At 44.0% G+C, this 23,278-nt stretch overlaps 1 protein-coding gene across 1 annotated transcript in view; it reads left to right on the plus strand.

Moving 5' to 3' along the window:
• Positions 1 to 8,606, plus strand: part of LOC122800358 (POZ-, AT hook-, and zinc finger-containing protein 1-like) — a 483,087-nt gene extending 474,481 nt beyond the window's left edge. Inside the window, exon 4 of the mRNA XM_044069808.1 lies at positions 4,525 to 8,606. Within this exon, the coding sequence (XP_043925743.1) occupies positions 4,525 to 4,931 (407 nt within the window). The 3' untranslated portion in view covers positions 4,932 to 8,606. The remainder of the gene's footprint in view (positions 1 to 4,524) is intronic.
• The last annotated feature ends 14,672 nt before the right edge of the window (positions 8,607 to 23,278 follow it).

Below are 23,278 nucleotides of genomic sequence, written 5' to 3' on the forward strand. Positions count from 1 at the left end.
TTCCAAATTAAGAAAAGCAGTCTTGAACTTTCTCTCCTATGAGACTCTTCAAGCTGCTCTTATTTTAAATGTCTTACGATGTCATCCGTGCTTCTGGTGCCTCGCACAAGGTTTCACGTGAGTGTTTTGCAGTGGACTCTGTGCATGCAGTGGTTCCAATTAGCAGACACTTTGAACACTCTCATTCTCTCCACAGTCTGCAGAAAACATTTAATGTAATTGGTAACTTCTTCCCACAATTCAAACAGGAAGATTCTTTACCCTTGCTCAAGTTCACAATGACCAAGGATGTCTCCTTGATGGGTGGCTTATTTCAAGGGAAAATGGTTCAAGACACATGGTCCAAGCTTAAGGCCAAAGTTCACATAAATATCCTGGAGATGAGGGTAGGCCTCCTAAGCACTGCAGGCCTTTTCAGGGCGTCTTCCACAGTGTACGATTTCTGCACACACAGCATATCAGTAGCCCGATATATCAACCATTTTTTGAGGGGGGGGTAGTAGGGAGTGCCTTCACAGCACTTTCTCATAGCAATGCACATTTTGATAAGGACCAGCTGACTTGAGAGCAGTTTTCGCAGATTGATTCTGATGTCTCATAAGTGATCCTTCAGTCCACTAGTAGTACAGGTAGTATTCTGCTGCTGCTGGGACTAACTTTGCTGTGATCAATTTGTATTCTGCTACTGGGGCTAACCTTGCTGTGATGGATTTGTATTCTGCTGCTGGGGCTAACCTTGCTGTGATGGATTTGTATTCTGCTGCTGGGGCTAACCTTGCTGTGATGGATTTGTATTCTGCTGCTGGGGCTAACCTTGCTGTGATAGATTTGTATTCTGCTGTTGGGGCTAACCTTGCTGTGATGGATTTGTATTCTGCTGTTGGGGCTAACCTTGCTGTGATGGATTTGTATTCTGCTGTTGGGGCTAACCTTGCTGTGATGGATTTATATTCTGCTGCTGGGGCTAACCTTGCTGTGATGGATTTGTATTCTGCTGCTGGGGCTAACCTTGCTGTGATGGATTTGTATTCTGCTGCTGGGGCTAACCTTGCTGTGATGGATTTGTATTCTGCTGGGGCTAACCTTGCTGTGATGGATTTGTATTCTGCTGTTGGGGCTAACCTTGCTGTGATGGATTTGTATTCTGCTGTTGGGGCTAACCTTGCTGTGATGGATTTGTATTCTGCTGCTGGGGCTAACCTTGCTGTGATGGATTTGTATTCTGCTGTTGGGGCTAACCTTGCTGTGATGGATTTGTATTCTGCTGCTGGGGCTAACCTTGCTGTGATGGATTTGTATTTTACTGCTGGGGCTAACCTTGCTGTTGATGGATTTGTATTCTGCTGCTGAGGCTAACCTTGCTGTTGATGGATTTGTATTCTGCTGCTGAGGCTAACCTTGCTGTGATGGATTTGTATTCTGCTGCTGGGGCTAACTTTGCTGTGATGGATTTGTATTCTGCTGCTGGGGCTAACCTTGCTGTGATCGATTTGTGTTCTGCTGCTGGGGCTAACCTTGCTGTGATTGATTTGTGTTCTGCTGCTGAGGCTAACCTTGCTGTGATGGATTTGTATTCTGCTGGGGCTAACCTTGCTGTGATCGATTTGTGTTCTGCTGCTGGGGCTAACCTTGCTGTGATTGATTTGTGTTCTGCTGTTGAGGCTAACCTTGCTGTGATCGATTTGTATTCTGCTGCTGGGGCTAACTTCGCTGTGATTGATTTGTATTCTGCTGCTGGGGATAACCTTGCTGTGATCGATTTGTATTCTGCTGCTGGGGATAACCTTGCTGTGATGGATTTGTATTCTGCTGCCGGGGCTAACCTTGCTGTGATGGATTTATATTCTGCTGCTGGGGCTAACCTTGCTGTGATGGATTTGTATTCTGCTGGGGCTAACCTTGCTGTGATGGATTTGTATTCTGCTGCCGGGGCTAACCTTGCTGTGATGGATTTATATTCTGCTGTTGGGGCTAACCTTGCTGTGATGGATTTGTATTCTGCTGGGGCTAACCTTGCTGTGATGGATTTGTATTCTGCTGTTGGGGCTAACCTTGCTGTGATGGATTTGTATTCTGCTGTTGGGGCTAACCTTGCTGTGATGGATTTGTATTCTGCTGCTGGGGATAACCTTGCTGTGATGGATTTGTATTCTGCTGCTGGGGCTAACCTTGCTGTGATGGATTTGTATTCTGCTGCTGGGGCTAACCTTGCTGTGATGGATTTGTATTCTGCTGCTGGGGCTAACCTTGCTGTGATCTGTCTAGATTGACTACTAATACCAAATCCAACAGTTACTTTGCCTTAATCCCTGTACAGAGACAGTCAACACTGGATGCTCTTGTCTGTATTTCGCCTCCTGGACTTCTCTGTGCTTTCCCATTCTTCCCTTAATGATAAAATTCTTTCAGAAAGTATCTTTGTGCTAAGACCTCAGCAATGCTCAAAGCCTCATTTTGGCCCATGCAAATTTGGTTCAGCTTGGTATGGCCTCTTGTCAGGAGGAAGCCTTGGCGTTTATTTAGATCCACAGCCAGAACTTCTTTCCTACCTTTCCAACCAGCCTTACCTAGATATTTGGTCCCTCTTCAACTATTAAGTTCCAGTTGGCTGCTATCTTCAGTTTTCACAGAGATTTTCTTCCTTCTTTGGCAGCTCAGAGAATTTGTAAAGCCTTCATTAAAGGTACCTTTCTGCTTTAATCCTTCCAATTAAGACCCCTCTCCCACATTGTTCCTGATAGCTGTCATTTCTGCTAGAAGAATTTCAGAGTTATATGCCCTGTCCTCTGCACATCCATATTTGTTGTCTCACAAAGAAGGTGTTGCTCAGAATTAATCCATCCTTATTGCCCAGAGTTGCAGCAGTTTATATTCCTCATATTTATCACTGCTGCAGTAGCTTTAGCTTAAATAAGTTATATCCTACCAAGGGTACAACAGTAGGCCAGCTTCCAAAGCTTCAAGGGACTTTCCACTTGCCCAAAATGTCAAGCAGCTTGAACTGAGCTGCATCATTGGGGGAGGGGGGGTTACCCATATTCCTTGTGTTACTATACAGATCTGAGTTGGTAACAGTGGACAGAGCATTTTTCTGCTTCTGGAAGAAACATAATGACTAGGAAAGGGGCACTGTGACATCTTATGTGATTATACATACCTGTTTATCTTTGTAAGTGAGTGATAAAGTTGCACATTTCAGTAACATTACATAACTACCATCTCAGGACCGTCTGGTGCTGAGAAAACTCTTCTTGAAGTAAACTGCATTTATGAGCATAGGCAGTTAAACTGTTGTAAAATATCCAAATACATTTGCTGTGAAGCCAGGTGAGCCCCACGGATAAATTTATTTTTCCCAGGGCCTTATTTATGTCCTGTTTGATAACTTTGATAACCGGGTAGGTGGGCTGGACCCTTTTCAGCCCTAGCCCTTAGTCTGCATAGCCTTCCAAAGTAACCTCACTGCACTGCAGTCTTCTCCTGGTCCCCTCACTGAACTGTGGATTGTAGTGCTGCCTTATGGGTGTGTTGTACTAGCAGTACATGTCTAAGCACAGCCCTTTTCAGTCATGTTGCATTATAAAGTTTCTTGTACCCCCTGCTTCATATTTGTTTCACATCAGTCATGAGTATTTAGAATTGCTTACCCTCATACTGTATGGCCACTGTTTGTGGTTATCAACATCAGGCATTGTCTTAGCTCCTCAGCTAACTGTCCAAAATGGGATAGTCTGTACTTTTGATAGAGTTAAGTAACAAAAGGAAAGAAACATTGTGGGGGTGGTTAACACTAAAAAGTGAGGCGTTTTGAGTGAGTGTATAGTAACCCTTAGCAACTGAAAATTGTTCCATGTCTCGTTCTGTTGAAGTAGTAATCATAAATAAATTAAAAATGATTCGGAAAGAATTTCCAACAAGTGCTGATGTACTACAGAACATTTATATGCGGTGATGTCATAACTGATTAATTAGCAGTGCTTTATCATTCAGGAGAAAGGTGATGTATAAGTGCATGTGTCTCTAATGTATGTTAATATGCAAGTGTGATGATTGCTGAAGAACTAAAAGTATGATCATTTTTTTTTCTTTTATGCGTATATTTTTCTTTTCCAGCATTGTTTTCTCCTATCCTTTTTTTGAAGTGAAGGTCACTAAACTGCCAGTTTTCACAGAAGGAAGGATGTGACTTATCTCTTTTGCTTTGGACACAAAGACAGTGTTGCTTTTTTGGGTAGTTATCAAGTAGAGTTGGGAGAGGTCGGATTTCCTGAAGTCAGGCTCTTTGATTTTTTTTTTCTTGCCCTTCCCCAACCTGACTTTAGGCAAGGATCACAGTTGTTTCTGATTATGGCTGTGGTGAATGCCACTATTGCATGTTTTAGTTTAAATTTGCTTGTAATTTTATGTCAGTAAAGAGTTTGCATTACTTTTACCATAGTTTTTGCTCCAACATTTGACATTAGTATTTCAGAATGTGCTGCCTATTGCTGACAGCTAACATAGTTTCTGTTTGTATTTCTGCAGACGATCCAAAGTGTCCCCACCAGGAGCAGCATGACAACTCGGATTCCTTTGGGGACCTATCTGATGGCAGTGAACTCAAGTCACCAGACAAACTGAACCAGAATGGCCCTTATCCCTGCGAAGCCCTCAAGCCAGATCCAGAGATGGAGAGGAAATACCCATGCCCTGACTGTGGGTCATGCTTCCGCTCCAAGTCTTACCTGAATAAACACATACAGAAAGCCCATTTGAAACCATTGGCTGGACCACTGGGAGACCTGGGTCCTGCACTGAGCTCCCCTTTCTCCCCACAACAGAACATGTCGCTGCTGGAGTCTTTTGGGTTTCAAATTGTCCAGTCTGCATTTGCCTCTTCACTGGGGGATTCAGAGATGGAGCAGGGCCCCATGAGTGTGGACGATAAATGAATTTTATTTTAAAAATTAAGTAAAAAGCTTAATTAGGGTATGGATTAGAAAAGCTACCCTCATGTAGCTCTTAGGGGTGTTATAGTGTGACATGAAATATTAAAAGAGCCCCCCTTTTTTAAAAATAGTTTTCAGACTGTAAATTTGTAGCTGTTTATGGTTTGTTTTCCTTTCCCTGTTTTATAATTAACATGGAGTTTTAGCAGACATTACATTGTAACAAACGTATGTTTCTGAACACTGGACTGCAGTATTAAGCACATATGCCATTGTACTGATAAAGCTGTCTGCAGTGAAGTATTGGGATGTCGTTCCTCTCTTTTGTGAGGATGTCCCACGTAAGTATACTGTAGCCGAATACTGAATGGCGACTGGCTTTGTGCACCCTAACCCAATATAGAAGGATCAAGAGGCGTCCCTCCAGCATAATGTCCTTGGTGCTTTCTCTTCAAAGGGCCCCAAAAGCTAAATCTTGAGGTAACTTCAAGGAACGCTGTTAGCATTTGTGCAGTTTTATTTATATTTGATCCCTACATTCTTTAATATTGTACATGCTTATTTTTTTTTTTAACTGTTATGACCACATTACTGTTTTAACAAGTTGTCTGTCACATGATGTTACAGAATTCTTTTGGTTGTTATCAAGGCATAATTCACTTGAGTGTGCAGCCATGACTGTATTACTGTCTGAGTGGCTGCCGATTGTATGTTCCTTTTAGCAAGAAAAATTCACTGGATGCTGATAAAGGAATGTTAATATAGTGTGTAGCAGCATCAGTCTAGTGGGTAAGCTGGTTCAACTTGTAGTACTACTCACATTACAAGTTACATGAATTAAGTTCATTGGATTTAAAAAAGTCATAATCTTTTCTAAGGTGTCTATAGAGATAAAAGGTTAGTATTTTTTTAAATATGTTACCCCCACCTATGTTCCTCCACCTGATGTAATTTTCTTCTTTTCCTGGAAGATGGGCCTTGCAGGAAGTGAGTGAGGGATGATGTTGTCATGTCGTAATAGATTGCCTTGCACTTTTACTAAGTACTGAACTTTGTTAGCAATTTAAAGAAGCAACAAGAAACTTTTCTGTGGCTGAGTAAGGGAATTTGTTTGCTGCAGACTTCTAGCCATGTAGCATGAGAGACAGAGAATAAATGTAATCAGTGCTGGTGTGCAATAATGACTAGCTAGCAACACATACTACCTTCCACATTGCTTTATAAGCCCATCCATTTCCTGTTTGAAGGACACTGGATAGGAGCTGGTGATGGCAACTTTGTCACACTGTTGGTGCCATTTTTAAATGCCCAGACTGCTTGTAAGTGATTGCTTCATTACTGCTTTTGTATTTTTGATTTGTTTTGTTTTTGTCATTAGATTTTTCTTTCCCTGTCTCTTGGCCAAAATCTGGACCCTCCCACCCCCTCAGTATCAGTCCTTTGAAGCGTAGTAGTCATCATCTGTGGATTTTCTTTCTTGCAGTAAAAGTCTCTGTGTCAGAATTAAGTTCTTGTAAATTTTGATGTTATGTTGTCCTATCTCGCCTTCATTCTTGCTGGTTGGGTTTGGAGCCGAACCTCAGGTCCGACTCAGCCCCATACCAAAGCTCGAGAGCTTCAACTGGCTTGAGACTACAACCTGTCCCATGATGTTTAGCGGCTGTTCCCCAGATCTCGTTTGCCGCTTGAAGCATCGGGATGGTCTTCGCTGGTTCAGGCTAGTAATTTCTTTTATTATATACCTTTTACTATATTTTCTCTCAAAATCTTCATATTAGACTCTCTTATACCTTCCCAATCCAACTAGAGTGCTCGTGTGTTGTTATTACTTGGGTGTGTCTTAGGTTGTTCTCCTTGGCCCCTTGTTTTTTCTCTTATTCCCCTTAAAGAATTTGTTTAAATTAGAGGATTCTTTCTATTTAGCCCCTTTCTTTCTTCAGGACTTCTTTTCCTTTTTATTACGGAGTCACCATTTAAGTTAGAGGTGTCTCCTCCGGTTGGAAGAGACTGTCGTTTAGCTTAGAGACTTCTCCTCCTCTTATCCCTTTCCTAAAAAAAAAAAAATCTTTGCTTGCCTTTTTTCTATTGCAGTTACTGTTAGCTGGTGGTGGTGGTGGTGTTGTTGTTATTGGCTTAAAAGATGTCTAAAGAACCTGTTAAGAAGTCGAGACAATCTGGTTTTAAAAAGTGCGATTCATGCACCCAAAAAATGTCTCTAACAGACGGCACCCAAAAAATGTCTCTAACAGACGGACACACAAGTTGTGTGTATTCTCTAGGAGCAGTCCATCTTTAGGACTCTTGCTCCATTTGTCATGTCTTTAGTGCAAGGGTTTTACAGGAGAGGAAAAACAAACTCATTTTGAGGGGGTTTGTTGAAAGGCTCTTTTGAAGAAGGTATTCAGGCCTCAAAATAAATCGGATAAGACAAAGAATTTGGCTCCGGTGTCTGAGCCGTCAGCCAGTCAAAAAGATACAGTAACTTCGGATCCAAAGGCTTTCGGTTCTGACAAATCTGGCCCTCCCTTGGTTCCATCTGAATCTGCGGAGCCGAAAAAGGAGTCAGTCACAGTCATTGGAGCCAATACACTTGGTGCCACAATCTCCTCTATTACAGTCGGTGGCAGTAGTCACAGTTCATCGATCCATTCCTCTTGGTCCTCCAGGTTATCGGACGATGACATGGACCTGGTGGTGATGAGGTTCCTGCGGATGCGGGCCCTAGCAGAAATTCTTTCGAGCCCAACCCATCGGATCGTGGAGCCAACCACTGTACCTCAGATACCATCTATTCCTCCTCCCAACTCGATCGATTTCAGTGCAAGAGTGTCAGGAAGTTGTTGTGCTGGAACCAGCGGAGCCAGTAATCACTCACGATATCTCTGCTCTGATCTTGTCGATGCTGTCTTCCATCAAGGGATCTGGGAGCTGACACTTCCCTGGTCAGCTTCGGGGGGGGGGGGAGTCGAATTGGACCCTTGTCAGAACTGACTCTCCCACTCTTCACTTCAGCGCAGGTGAGTTCGGCTCCCACATCAGCATTGGAGCCTGGGAGATCTCCCAGTCCTTCGGGACTGGAGTCTCTGCCCAGGACCGCGGTGCCTTAGAGATGCTGCAGTGTGTGCTCTCCACTGAGTTTGCTCCACCTTCAGCTCCAGACACTCTTCCCCCTAAAGGGCGAGCGTCTTCTGCTTCATCTTCCCTCCAGCAGCCCCAGAGTGGAGAGTCAGTGCCCCAGGAAACCCCAGTGGGTGGAACCGTGGACCCTCCTCTTCCGACACCTCCCCGGAACATTCCCCTGAGGTGGTCCCTCAGAAGAAGCATTGTAAGAGGAAGCTCATAAACTCCCCTGAGTCAGTCACCTCTGATACTGACTTAGAGGATTCTGAAGGGTCCCCACAGTCGCCCTCTGAGGATGTCTCTTTTTCAGACATCCTTGAGATCCTTAAACAGAAGTGCGGCTGGAAATCCCTCTCCCATTCTGAGGATGAGTCTGTATACCTGGAGGCATTTGGCTGTCGCCCCTCCACCTCTTGGGTGTATCCGCCCTTCGACCTGCTCCTGGGTGTTGGGAGTCGGACGGTGTGGGACTTTCCCCGAGTCAGTGGACTCCAATGTTCTTCGTGTTTCACTGTTGCTGTCATCACATTTGGGTTATCTGCTTGCAGTAGCCCTCAGTCGGCCTGATTATCAATGTCTTGGGTCCTGCGTCGGTTGCTGTCTCATCTTCCATGATGTCAGGTAGTCAGGGGTATAAAGCATACAGCCGATGCCATTACATCAGTGTTTCTTGCCGTGCGGTGCCCAAAGCAGAAGCAGTTCACAAGTGCAGGTCGGCCGACTCCTGAAATTTTCGTTTTCAAGTTTCAGATCCGAAGTCTTCAACTAAGCTAAGTACCCCATTGGGGATCCTTTTTCTTGCTCTAAACCGATGTCAGTAAAAGTTAGCAATTGTATTTCTTGTGGAAAGCAAATACCTCATAACGATTTTCATTCGTACTGCATTCCTTGCTTAGGCCCAGACCACGACGTACCTCGCTGTCGGTTTTGTGCCTTAGTCAAACCTCGTACTATTCGTTGGTTCATTTACGCATCTAAATATTTTGGTACTCTGTTCACTTATCCAGAAATGGTTTTGGTAAGCCACCCGATTGCCGACTTTCTGAAAAAACACAAAGATAAAGACCGAGAGAGACCGCATAGGTCCAAAGCTGCCGACGACGCTTTTCCTAAGCTAGTCACCAGTTCGCCGGTACTCAGTGAGGTGCTTTCACAGCCCCCGATACCCGCTACTTCAGATTCGCAAGCCTCTACTGAGAGCCATTCGGAGTCCGGTATGCCGCGAGATGGTTCTTCAACTGTGGAACCAGCAGATGTCTCTACCTTGGATGGGTCCGGAGCCGCTGTGCAGGCACCGGCTTCTGAGGGGTGTATTCAGGCCTACTAACTTGCATATTAAACCAACGCCATCTTTCTTCTTCAAGGCCTAAAACTTGATCCATACCTTGAAAACGGACGCCCAGACCACATGGTCAGGCCCCTATGCCTAAAAACAAATTATAAGAATGGCTGAAGACCTTATTACTCTAATCAGGGGAAGCCACCCTTCCCCCTCAAGAGACCTAGGACTGATTTTAGTTCTGATTCTTCTGATCAGGATTCTGAAATTTCTGTTTTCTCTGATGACCAGGATTTGCCCTTATTTACCTATGAGGACTCCATTCCCTCTGCTTCCCATCCAGAGAATTTCTCTTTTGGTGAAACTTTGCATACTCTTGGGGAGCATTTTCAAAAAAAAGAGGCTTAGGGAATCCTTACTCCTGCCTCAACACCGACCTTTAGCTATCCCTTCTCGGAATCTAGCCTGGACCCTGACTCTCTACCTCCTGCTCCCGGAAAACCTGATAGGTATTATAGGGTTCCTGATTCTCACAAGTTCCTCTTTAAAAATCCAACTGCGAATCCTGAGACCATTTCACAGGGACCCAAGGGCATTAAGGCTACTACTGCCAAAAATCCTACCCCCTCTGATAGAGATTCCAGGGCACTGGATAGATGGGGTAAGAAGTTAAACACTTCTGCAACCTTGGCCATTAGGGCCTTAAACTGCCAATTTCATGTGTTAAATTATCAGCAGCATATTATTGGATTGCTTAAACAAAAAATTATGTTGATTCCTGACTGTGCTGAAAATAGTTTTATAGGATTTAATGCATTCTGCTGAACAAGTTGGAAAACATACTTTGCAATTTGGCTTTGATTCATTAGAGGCATCTTGCAGGCATGCTTGGCTTAAGGAGCAATCTTTGCCAGATCATGTTAAAGCTAAATTGCTGGATGCTCCCTTAAACCAAGACCGCCTGTTTGGCAACAAAGCAGAAGTAGTACTTAAAAAGATGGAGGAAAACGCTAAATCTATGCAAACTGTTAAAGATTTCCTGCAACTATAGCCTCCCAGATTTAGTAGGCATTGGCCCTCTAAGAATTGGTCCTTTCCTGCCTCTTCCAGGCCTTCTCAGTCTAAACCCAGAACCAGCAGAACATCCAAGCTTCAGTCCCAAGGTACACGCCTAAGCAGTGGTGGGCTCCCACTTCCAAAGCAGGGAGCAATAAGACCCCCCCCCCCCCCATGGTAAACTGTCTCAATGCTTTAACTTTAAATCTTCCAAGCCCTGCTCAACTGACTGTTCCTTTAGGGGGAAAGATTGCCCTGCATGCAAAAAATTGGGAACTCATTACCCAGGACAAATGGGTTTTAAATATAGTTTCCCAAGGATACAGATTCCACTTCCACTCCTTACCAACCCCAGACCGTTGGCCAGACCTACCCCCAAACCAGTGGGCAGAGGCTCAAAAGCAAGTTCTCTCTCTTTTAAGCATCAGGGCTATTCAGCCTATCCCAGAAGAATGGGGGCAAGGTTTATACTCAAGACTTTTCCTGGTACCCAGAAAAGCCAGTTCCTGGCATCATATCCTGGACCTGTTTATCCTAAACGCATTTTTGGTAATCCCAAAATTCAAGATGCTAACTCTTCATCAGCTGCTTCCCATGCTAGGCAAAGATGCCTGGTTGGCAACAATGGATTTAAAGGAAGCCTACCTGCACATCCCTGTAAGGGAATCTTGCAGAAGATACCTACACTTCAGAGCAGGCTACATGCACCATTAGTTCTCTACACTGCCCTTTGGCTTATCCACTGCACCCAGGGTATTCACAAATTGCCTAGCTCCAGTCATTGCATTTTGCAGGCAAAGAAATATTTCCATACCTGGACGATAGTATGTTCTGGCTTTCTGCCTGAATTAGACAATTAAATCATCTGGCCTTTGTAAAGAAATTGCTAACGTCTCTGGGGTACACCATAAACAAAAAGAAATCACATCTTAAACCCTGCCAACAAATTATATTCCTGGGAGCAAGCTTGAATACAACTTCCCAGATGGCTTACCTCACGCCAGAGAAACAAGTTCATTTGACAGTCTACTTCAAGCTACTGGCCACAAAGACCCAGCTTTCTGCAAGGAAAATACTGCAAGCCCTGGGGTTCATGGCTTCTTGCATTCTACTAATTCCATATGCAAGACTGCATATGAGGAAACTACAATGGTATCTAAAGCCTATGGTGTCAACATTCTCAGGATCTAGAATCAATGATTCCTATCATACCTTGTCTACAGATAGAGTTGGGCAGAGGCCTCCCACCAAAGCAAGGGACTGCCATTCACTCTGCCCCTCCTGCCGCCCAAACCCTAACAGACACATCAGATTATGTTTGGGGGCTCACTTGGCAGGGCAGTGCATTCAGGGCAAATGGAACCCAAATCACGTGCACCTGCATATCAATACAAAAAAAATGTTAGCTGTACAGAATGCTCTGACAGCCTTCAAGGACCACATTCTTCCAGGACAATTATTGGTAAAGACGGACCACACCACTGTTATGTGGTGCATAAACAAGCAGGGGGGAACCCTCTCTGCAGACTAGCCATGGCTCTGTGGAACACAGCCTTGAGCTACCAAGTGCACCTACAGGCTCAGTTCCTGCCAGGGAAGCTAAATACACTGGCAGACGACCTAAGCAGAAATCTCATGGACCCACATGAGTGGAAACTGGAACCAAAGATATTCAATGTTGAGAAACAAATGGGAGACCTCAGAGATAGACCTGTTTGCCTCCCCTCAGAACTACCAATTGGACAAATTCTGCACAAGAACTCCCCACAAACAAGCTTGAAAAGTGGATGCCCTGTCCGTTATGCTTTTCCCCCTCTGCCTCTCCTTTCCAAGGTACTACTAAAGATCCAACAGGACAGACCAAGGACAATACTGATTGCACCAAACTGGCCATGCCAACACTGGTACCCCCTCTTGCGCAGTGTGTCACTGCTGCCACCATGGCACCTGCCTCAGACTCCTGCCTGCTGCCCCAGCAGGAAGGTCAGATTATGCACCCACATCTTCAAACCCTGAACCTGGCAGCCTGGCTGATTACCTGATCTCTCCATTACCATCCCTCAGTAAGCAAGTGATGGATGTCATTCTGGAGGCAAAGGAGGCCTAGTACTAGAAAATCCTATACTGAAAAATGGAAGAGATTCTGTGCCTGGAACCAAACTCAGGGAATGGGCACAGCAGCACCCAGTTTACCCCATATTCTTCAATACTTAACTGAGATGCTTCACAAGGGCCTTTCCTTTTCCTCCATCAAAATTCATGCCTCAGCCATTTCAGTTCTTTACAATACAGAACCACCCCTCTTCTCTCATCCACTGCTGAAGCAATTCCTCAGAGGGGCCAAAAACTTAAGACCACCCAGGAGAGCCCCTACTCCAGCCTGGAACCTTAACTTTGTATTGGAAAAGCTCACTCTACCTCCGTTTGAGCCAGCTGCAAATGCAGAGTTGAAATTCCTTTCTTAGAAGACAGCTTTCCTTCTAGCCGTCACTTCAGCAAGAAGGGTGTCTGAATTACAGGCCCTCATGGCAGTGGTGCCTTTCATCATCTTCCATGCTGACAGGGTGTCCCTCAAGACCAGTCTCTCCATGCCCAAGGTGATATCCAGTGTGGCTCTTAATCAGTCCATTCATTTGCCAACCTTTTTTTCTAATCCACAGAACAAAGGAGAACGAATACTGCATTCCTTGGATGTGCACAGACAACTTAGATTTTACTTGGATAGGACTAAGCCTCTCGGAGAAATCTGAACAGCTGCTGCTTGCATTTGATGCACGGGCAGAGGGGTAGGCCGTTTCAAAGCAAACCATTTCTAAGTGGATAGGCCATTGCATTCATTTCTGCCTGTTTCTCCCCACAGGGGATAAGACCACATTCAACCAGGGCTGCATCTACCTCTACAGCCTTTCTCGGAGGTGTCCCTACCAGGGACATCCTTGAAGTTGCTACCTGGAGTTCTGTACATACCTTCACCAAGCATTACAACTTGCCAATTTTTTGTAAATCCAGAGCTGGCTCTGCCATTGCAGTCTTGCAGGGCCTTATAGCTGGTCCTAATGCTATCTAATTACCTCCTTCCATCCTTAGCTTTGGGAATCTACCCAAATGTGATGACTGCAACAGTGAAACATGAAGAACATAGTACAGTTGTGTACCCTTACCGTAAATGTGGATGTTAGAGTGTATTCACTGTTGCAGTCCTGGTTACCCTCCCTCCAGCCCCCTGACTTCTATTGACTATACCTCTATTCTTCTTTACTATGCTTAAAGCTTTTTGCTGTATTTGCTTTTTTGTTGGTGTGTAACCTTGTACATAATTGCTTCCCATTATGGGGGCACCTGACATCTGGGGCAAGAAAAACTGATGTAATGGTGTCAGCTGCATCCTTTATACCCCTGACTACCTGACGTCATGGAAGGTGAGACAACAACTGACGCAGGACCCAAGACTTTGATAATCAGGCTGACTGAGGGCTACTGCAAGCAGATAACCCAAATGTGATGACTGCAACAGTGAATACACTCAAACATCTACATTTATGGTAAGTGTACACAACTACACTTTCCGAGGCAGCCAGATAAATTCATTATGGCCCCAGAGGATAGACGGTATTTAACAAAGGGAGTTACTGTGGATGTGATGGTGGCAGCGGCCACAAAGAAGGAGTTAGCCGAAACGTCTGCATCTGTCATCTGCCAAATAAGGAGTCTCGTACAATGGACAGATACGAGAAGCGTATGTTCTCCTCAGCGGCCTTTACCTTACTGTCGCTGAATTACTTATCACATTTTACCCGACTCCAGAGGGCTCTCCTGAAAGAGGTGGGAGATACCCTATAAGGTGCTACATCCCAGGGTTTATCTGATAAGATAAATTCCCAGCTCGCGACCTTTACATCGCAAACTCCTCCATGCTCCTGATTTCCTATGCAGCGGATGGAGCGAGCAGAGCAGCAGAATAACTCTTAGGAGACATTCCTGGATGCGCCTTTGCGAGTTTGCTGAACCCTTCAGATTTTCCTTTGACACCCCGTTTGATGGCTCTTCCTTGTTCGGCCTGAAAGTAAGAGACTCTCATCAGGAGCCAGCAAGATGGCAAGACTCTATCTGCTGTCGGAGTGCATTTTTCTGCCCCTACCAGACCCTATCCTAAAGGTCAAATGAGTGGGAAAATGTGGTTCCGGCAGTCCAAAGGAGCCTTGCCCAGATGCTCATGGTGATCCTTCCCCCAGGGACAGAGGAAGGAATAACAATGGAAGATGCCATCCACGTGGCAGAGGGGCTCTGCAGCACCAGGGCGACAGAGATACGTTCTCCGGTCAGCCCTTCCAGCGCTCCTGAAAGGAGGCCTGACTGTCTGCCTCTCGAGTCCATTATATCCAGGGGATACAACATTCCTTTCCACTGCCCAGCTCATCCGTCAAAAGTCCATCCCAGACATTCCACCCAATCAGAGAGATCAAGCAACCCTAGAAATTCAAAGGTTGATAGAAAAAGAGTCATCCAAGAAGTCCCCGCAGACCAGATCGGATCCGGAGTTTGCCCAAGGTTCTTTTTAGTTCCAAAAAAGACAGGGGACTGGAGACCAATATTGGATCTCAGCAGACTAAACAAGTCTGTAAGGAAGGCAAAGTTCTGGATGGTAACACTGCAGTCTATACTCCCTTTTCTGGGACAAGACAATTGGATGTGCTGTTTAGATCTTCAGGACGCATACTCCCACATAAAGATGGACAGGCGCTCCAGAAGGTTTCTACGCTTCCGGCTGGGAGCCAGTCATTACCAGTTCGGAGCTCTGCCCTTTGGTCTCACTACAGCCCCCAGAGTGTTTACCAAATGCATGGCAGTAGTCACGGCTCATCTGAGACGTCAACGATTCCAGTTGTTTCCATATTTAGATGACTGGCTCCTGACTGCCACCACCAAGCAACTACTATTCAGAGCCAGGGACTCCAGCCATCTCTGCTCAGATCTAGGCATTACTGTAAATACAGAAAAATCTGCCTTGTTTCCATCACAGTGTATTACCTTTATAGGTGCAGATTTAAACACAAACGATACGGTAGTAAAATTGCCTCAAGAGAATACAAATGCTATGCAGTCAAGTATTGATTCTAATCAAAAAGAAAAAGGTACAAGCAAAGTTTGTCCTCGAGGTCCTAGGCTAAATGGCAGCAGCGATAACACTAGTCCCATTGGCATGACTACATATGCGGATATTACAGTGGCTACTCTTCACTCAGTGGTCTATACAGGAGTTACCCATGTCTCACAAGATTCTCATTACAGATGCTTGCAAGAGAGACCTACTTTGTTGGCTTCATTCCAATCAGGTAACAATGGGCAAAATCGTTCGTACTTCCCCGACCTGTCGCTACAGTAACCACGGACGCATCCCAGATATGGTGGGGGGGCATTATCTGGGACAAGCATTTCAGAACTCTCTTCCCATGGAGACTGTTAAAATTCAGACAGACAATATGTCAGTGGTATGGTACATTAACAAACATGGGGGAACCAGATCCTATCGCCTATGTCGAGAGGCCCAGAGAGTATGGCAGTGGGCAATTTCTTCTCAGCGCTTTCTGACGGCAATGCACATCCTGGGGAAATCCAGAGTAATAGCAGACAGGCTAAGCAGTGCAATTCTCATGCCTCACGAGTGGTCCCTAAGTCAGGAAGTTACGAATCAAATTTTTCGCAAATGGGGCCAGCTTTGCTGCAACCTTTTTGCCACTCCATTCATTGCCAAATGCAGCAACTACTTTTCCCTCATTTCCCCTCCGGGAGCATCACCGAAGGATACACTCATCCACGATTGGCCCCTGGTGGTACTTTATGCTTTTCCCCCATTTCCATTGATTCCAAAGGTTATTCAGAAAGCAGAGTTGCAGTTTAATTCTCATTGCTCCTTATTGGCCTCGTCAGATTTGGTTCCTTTTCTTTTGGCCCCACCTTCAGGAGGACCCGTGCATCCTGGACCCAGTGCCGGATCTTCTGACGCATCAGTTAGGAACACTCCATCCTGCTCTTCAGAGCCTCAAGCTGATGGCTTGGTTACTCCACTTCCAATCTTAGCCAGGCTACCAGAGTTATCTCCTCCAGTACGTCACATTCTGGTTTCCTCGCACAAAAAGCCGACTAGGAAACTTTACACAAGCAAACGGAAGAGGTTCTCTTGTTGGGCAGACAAAAAAACATATAGATCCCATTACAGCCCCTATACCTTCAATTTTGGAATTTCTAACAGAAGTCTTTAATCAAGGAGCAGCAGCGGCCACTATTCAAGTACAATTAGCCGCTATATCAAATTATCATGTGGGAGACTTTGGAGCCAATGTAATGTCTCATAGATTATGCAAAGCTTTCCTCAGCGGTACCTTTCTGTTAAGACCATCCTTAAGAGAACCTCCTGTTCCATGGGATCTAAATTTAGTATCGTCATCCTTGATCCTTCCCCCCTTTGAACCAGCATCTTCTTGTTCACTGAAATTTTTATCTTGGAAAACAGTCTTTCTAACAGCAATTACTTCAGCTAGGAGAGTGTCAGAATTGCAGGCTTTGTCTATCCATCCTCCATATTTAATTTTCCACAAAGATAGAGTTTCCCTCAGAAGAAATCCTTCTTTCTTACCAAAAGTTTGTTCTGAAGCAAATTTAAACCAATCTATAGAAGTGCCTGTGTTTTTTCCCAACTATGGCAACAAGGCAGAATACAAGCTTCACCAATTGGATGCATAGAGAGTTGCATTTTTACTTGCACAGGACCAAAGATATCAGAAAGTCAGAGCAGTTTGTTTCCTATGCAAAAAACAAAAAAGGCTTGGCAGTCTCAAAAGTTACTTTGTCCAAATGGCTTACTGAGACCATCACCTATGTCTACAATTCTCATAATAAAGAACCACCAGGGAAAGTAAAAGGACATTCAACTAGAGCGGTGTCTACCTCCATTGCCTTTCAGTCCAGACTTCCATTGGATTCAATTTGTGCTGCTGCTACATGGGTTAATCCTCACACCTTTATCTCTCATTACAAAGTAGAAGTGGCCTCCCGGAACAGGGCATACTTTGTTTCAACTGTCCTGAAGAGTTTATTCCCTTGAGCCACCCAAGAAATAGGTGCTGGGGACTCCGTCCCAACCAGCAAGAATGAAGGCGAGATAGGACAACATAACATAAAGAAGTTCTGTATTCACCATAATGTTCCATGTTTGTTGTCCACTGTCTCGCCTTCATTCTTGCATTCCCCCCCCCCACCCCCCGGAGACTCTAGAGGACTTTACAGTTGGCAAATATGGTCTGATTCCCTTCTTGCCTCTTTACCTTTATAACTAATATATTTCATAAAAATGTCCTTTCTGTATGTTAGGGTCATAGATTATTACTAGGCTAACTGCCCTTATGGGTTATTTTAAGCCTAGCTTACTACCCCATGTGAGAATCAAACCCTGCATCTTGTGTTTGCAAAGTAAACACCTTAACCATTATGCCATCTTCCCATCCTGACATAGCATACTCTAGAGAGTACTCTCTCAAATGAGATCTGGGGAACGGCCGCTAAGCATCATGGGCTAGATTGTAGCCTCTAGCCAGTTGAAGCTCTCGAGCTTTGGTATGCAGCAGAGTCAGAGCCGAGGTTCAGCTCTGAACCCAACAAGCAAGAGTGAAGGTGAGATACTTGGCAACAAACATGGAACATTATGGTGAGTACATAACTTCTTTTTACAGATGAACTGTCAGCAAAAGTGCTATAAGTTTGTAAACACTTTTTCATCTCTATATTCGTGGTTACTTGTCTGTCATTCTGCACATGTTTTGCCTTCCCTGAGGTGAAGATTAGACAATCCTGCCTTTTCTGAGTCATCAGCCAAGCTAGAGTTTTCAATGTGTGGTACCTTAAACCTCCTGTAATAGAGGCCCATGGGATATATGCAAATGACCCATGAAGGACACCGTGTTTCAGCTGTATGTATGGCTTGGAAATGTCAGTGACTTTTTACTTTTTCTTTAAGTATTTGTGGATACATTCAGACCAGTAAATGTGAGTTCACCTAAATATACATAGCATATATGTATATTGAATATGCAGTTTGGCAAAATAGCTGCTTGATGTGCCAGTGTGACATCTTTGTTGTAGTGGAGATGTGATTATGCCCTTTCCCCACTGTTGTGCAATCTCAGAGTTATTAGCAGGGTGTGTGCGGGGGATTGCCCCTTCATAAATGTGAGTTATTTGCTTTTCATGTTCCAGGATTATGTCTCGGAGCATGCATACATTCCTCTTCATCTTTTGAGATCAACATTTTTTGTATATCTCTCTAGTGTTTGTTAGATCATCTTGAAAATACCAGTATAGTATGTGTGCGTCTGTCTCACTCACTCTCTCTCTCACTCTGTCTACCTGGTCATCCCTTGCTTAGTGTCTAAACGTGATAACATATTGCCAAAAACCTGTATTCTGCCTCTCTCTTTAATTAAATTGCCTGTTGTCACTCTTACAGATTCTTACATTACCTTGCTGCTTTTGAATCTCCTACCTTCTTAGGTACATGTTTCAGCCAACAAGTTATAGTGCCTTATAAAATGGAGTTGAACAGATGTAACAGTCTCATTGGTTGAGAGTTGTCAGTTGCCATTTCATTACATTGTTACACCAGCCCGTGCACAGTGTTGTCATCTTATTGTAGAATCTTACTTGGAGCGGTCTTGGAAGTCTTATAATTCACCCTAAGTAGAGACGCAAAGGATGTTGTTGCACTTCATGAGACTAAGACTCCTTGGTCATTGGCCTTCTACAGCAGGACATACCTGAGCTGTGCAGTAACATCTTTTAATTTACACCCAAACAGCAAAGCCGTGGTCAGTGGCCTTGTCACTTACTACTGCTGGATTACAATTCATGTAACTTGTCACCAGTCTGCCAGGGATTTCTCTTGGGGCTTTTGTCTTCTGTGAATTCCTGGTGGGCTGTTGGGGGATGGACAAGAAGCAGAAACAGGTCTTTTCACATGTAAGTCTCCTTGCAGTTCCTGCTAATTTGCAAACACAAGGCAGGCCATTATGCCCTAGAGCCCCTTCTGAATGACCAAGTTCTTGGTTAGCTTACAATGTGGTGGCAACCAAAAGCAGTAAGCCCAGATCTGTTGTGTAGCTGCCTGTCTGCTTGGGGAGGGGCACATCAGTGTATTAAAGCGGTTATTCACTTTATTTTATTATTTTAAGCACTTATTCAGAAGAATACAAAACATTCTTCTTTTTTTTTCCTGGTTTGGGTCAGGGTATGATAGACTTGCTGTATATGCTTTTAGTGGGTTTACAGCACAGTCGTTTTCAGCTTTTGCCATTTTTGAGCAAAATGGCTCATTGTCTTGTAAAACCCTTGTGAACTGATTAACTGCCTGGGATATGCAGCACTGGCATGATGGCTTAGATGCAGTCAGCACTCAGCCTTTAGGAAGAAGAATGGATTTGTGTGCACATGCCCATGAGTGTACATACACACACACAGATGTAATGCAGCAGAAGTTTAAAGTGAGCAATTTACAGTACTAGTTTTGTTTTCTATTCTTGCTAGTGTTCTTTAGGCTGTATGACTATCCCAGGCCTAATGTGGCAGCTTGATCTTAAGCAACCTTTACTGAAACTGAACTCAAAGTATCAGTGATCATAATCAGAGTATGCATTTGTTCATCAAGTTGAGTTGTTTGTGTCCGCTGTTAATCAGAAAATAATGGCATTTGACTCTGTCCCATTTAATAAAACATTATTTGTTTCTTAACAGTTGTATTTTTATATAGATCTAGTTCACAAATTTGTTTTCTTCCACAAACTTCAGACCTTGCTTTGAGAGCTGTCTGCAGTGAGTAATGCTGTTGGGCACATTCTGGTCATACGCTGTCATTACCAGTGTTTTAACTCAGTAGCATAACTTTTAAAGGTAGTCTCGCTACTGAACATGATATTTATTCATTCTTTGTCCATTTAACTGCTTAATCCAAGTCAGGGCCTCAGAGAGTCCAGTCTGTTTTAGTGATGCTGTGTTTTCTAATTGAAAGTACCTTGGTTCAGATTCTTCAGCAACTGAGAAGGGAGAACATTTTCCACCCAACAAAAGCGGATTCATATGCGTTCTGTTTGGCTAAACATAGGTCTCAATTACTGCACCACTTGCCCACTCTTCTACAGACTGCATCAGAGGCTGTTGACGAGTTGGCAGTGGGTTTATTCTTTTGCCACTTAGTCTGCAGGTTCTTAATTTCTTGCCTCATTTGTATCATTTTCAGACATTTCTAGTTTTGTAAACTGTGGAAAAATTGTTCTCTCATGGGTTAGAGCAGGAGGAGAATGTAGAGAAGGCTGTTACTTGGAACCCTTATCAAATACTTAGTGAGTCCTTGTATCTTTGTTGCAAACATAGTGACCAGGAAGGTGACCACTGGCTATGATTGTGTAGTGCATTATGGTTAAGGCCATTTTGATTGAATGAGGAGTTGCACTAGACTATACTAGTGGCCAATTTTAGGGGACAGTATGTTTTAGCATGAGGTATCTCAGGAGATTGAGAACTTCTAGAAAGATGGATAAAGCTTAATTCTGTTGTTGATATATGGATTCTGTTGTTGATATATGGATTAATTCATGATTCAACTCTGCTAAACTGTCTCAGCTGCTTAAGAGGGAGAATGCTGCCAGGCACTGATGAAGCCCTACTTGGCATTAGACCACCTTTCCCTTCATCTTCTAAGCACATAACTTCTCATCTGGTTCCTTAGCAGTTCTGACTCTTTGTGTGAGGCATACTCATACATAGATGATTTACATCTCTCTTTTTTTGGGTAATTTGGTTCTAGCAACATTAAAAAAAAAACATGCGACCATGTTATAAAGTCACTCACCAACCACTGGGTGTGTCTTCCTATAGCTCAGCCTGCGTCAGAGAAGGTGCTAACACAGTCTTAGTGCATTTCAAATGAGACAGGACAGCTGTTCAGGTGGCAGTTATGCAAGTCCACTTACTGTGCAATAGTTGTACTCAAAAGCACTTTCAGTCAACCTAAAGTCTGTTCTTTTCTGCACTGTTGTGTAGCCGAAGTAGTAGTATAGGGAAGTGTTGAGGGATCACAAATGTCATAAACTCATCACAAGTCCTTCAGGAAACGGGATTTTATTCTTACTTTTTCTTTCATAGGTGATTACTAAGCTTATGACCCCAGGGAGACCTTTTTAAGCCTAGCTATACTTCCCAAATGTATCTGACAAGTTTTGATACCCCAGAGATGTTCTTTGTGTTTCACTGTTGCAGTCATTACATTTGGGTAATCTGCTGGTAGGTTGCCCTCAGTTGGCCTGATTAACAAAGTCTTGGGTCCTGCGTCGGTTGCTGTCCCTTCTTCCATGACGTCAGGGGTATAAAACATGCAGCCGATGTCATTACATCAGTCTTTCTTGCCACGCGGAGCCCGAAGCAGAAGCAGTTTGCAAGTACCGGTCGGCAGACTCCTGAAATTTTCGTTTTCGAGTTTCAGAACCAAAGTCTTCAACTAAAAGCTAAGTACCCCGTTGGGGAAACTTTTTCTTGCTCCTTACCGATGTCAGTAAAGTTAATTGCATTACTTGTGGGAAACAAATACCTCATAAGGATTTTCATTTGTACTGTATTCCTTGCCTAGGTCCTGACCCCAATGTGCCTTGCTGTTGGTTTTATGCTAAATTTAATCAACGCACGATTAAACGTCTGTATATTTTTGCTTCTAAATATTTTGGCTTAAGATTTAATTATCCAGAAATGTCATCCAGAAATGTCATCGGTTAGCAATCCGACTACCGGAATACCTAAAAACGCAAAGAAAAAGAGAGAGACAGACCATCAAGGTCCAAAACCGACGATGACACTTCTCCTAAGCCAGTCGCCGGTTCGCTGGTACTCAGTGAGGCACTTTCGCAGCCCGTGATACCCGCTATTTCTGATTCGAAGGCCTCTACTGAGACCCATTCGGAGTCCGGTATGTCATGAGATGCTTCAATTATGGAACCCGCGGATGACTCTACCTTAGAAGGGTCCGGAGCCGCTGTGCAGGCACCGGCTTCTGAGGGTGTTTTCAGGCCTACAGATTTGTATATTAGACCGATGCCATCTTCAAAACTAAGGCCAAAATCTAAATCTATGTCTAAAGAAATGACGCCTGGGCCACATGTGCAGGCCGCTATGCCTAAAAAACAAATGATCAAAATGGCTGAAGATTTAATTACTCTGATCAGGGGTAGCCAACCCCCTCCTTCTAAGAGGCCTAGGCAGGACATTGACTATGAATCTTCTGAACAGGAATCTATTTCTTCTGAGTCTTCTAATGAACATGATTTGTCTATTCCTACTTATGAGGACTCTGATGCAGAAGATTCCATTCCTTCTGCTTTTCCCCCTCAGGATTTTTCTTTTGGGGAAACTTTACTTACCTTAAGGGAACATTTCTGCTGGGAAAGTCAGGATTTCTCTGAATCTAAAAAGAGACTTGGAGATTTTCTTCTTCTTCTTCTTCTTCCTCAGCATAGACCTTTGGCCAAACCTCCTGTTCTAGACATTGTTGTTGATGTTTTTTCAGAATTTAGTATGGCTCCTGATTCTCTGCCTCCGGCTCCGTGTAAGCCAGACAGATAATACAGGGTTCCTGACTCCCATAAATTCCTTTTCAAAAATCCTATTGCTGACCCTGAAACCATTTCTCAGGGTCCCAAGGGCATTAAGGCCTCTACTGCTAAAAATCCTACCCCTTCTGATAGAGATTCCAGGGCACTGGATAGATGGGGTAAGAAGGTTTACACGTCTGCAACCTTGGCAGTCAGGGCTTTAAACTGTCAATTTCATATGCTTAAATATCAACAGCATATCATGGGACTAC

The sequence above is a fragment of the Protopterus annectens genome, chromosome 4.part0 (assembly GCF_019279795.1).
Source record: "Protopterus annectens isolate FY-2018-M chromosome 4.part0, PAN1.0, whole genome shotgun sequence".
Classification (NCBI taxonomy): Eukaryota; Metazoa; Chordata; order Ceratodontiformes; family Protopteridae; genus Protopterus; species Protopterus annectens.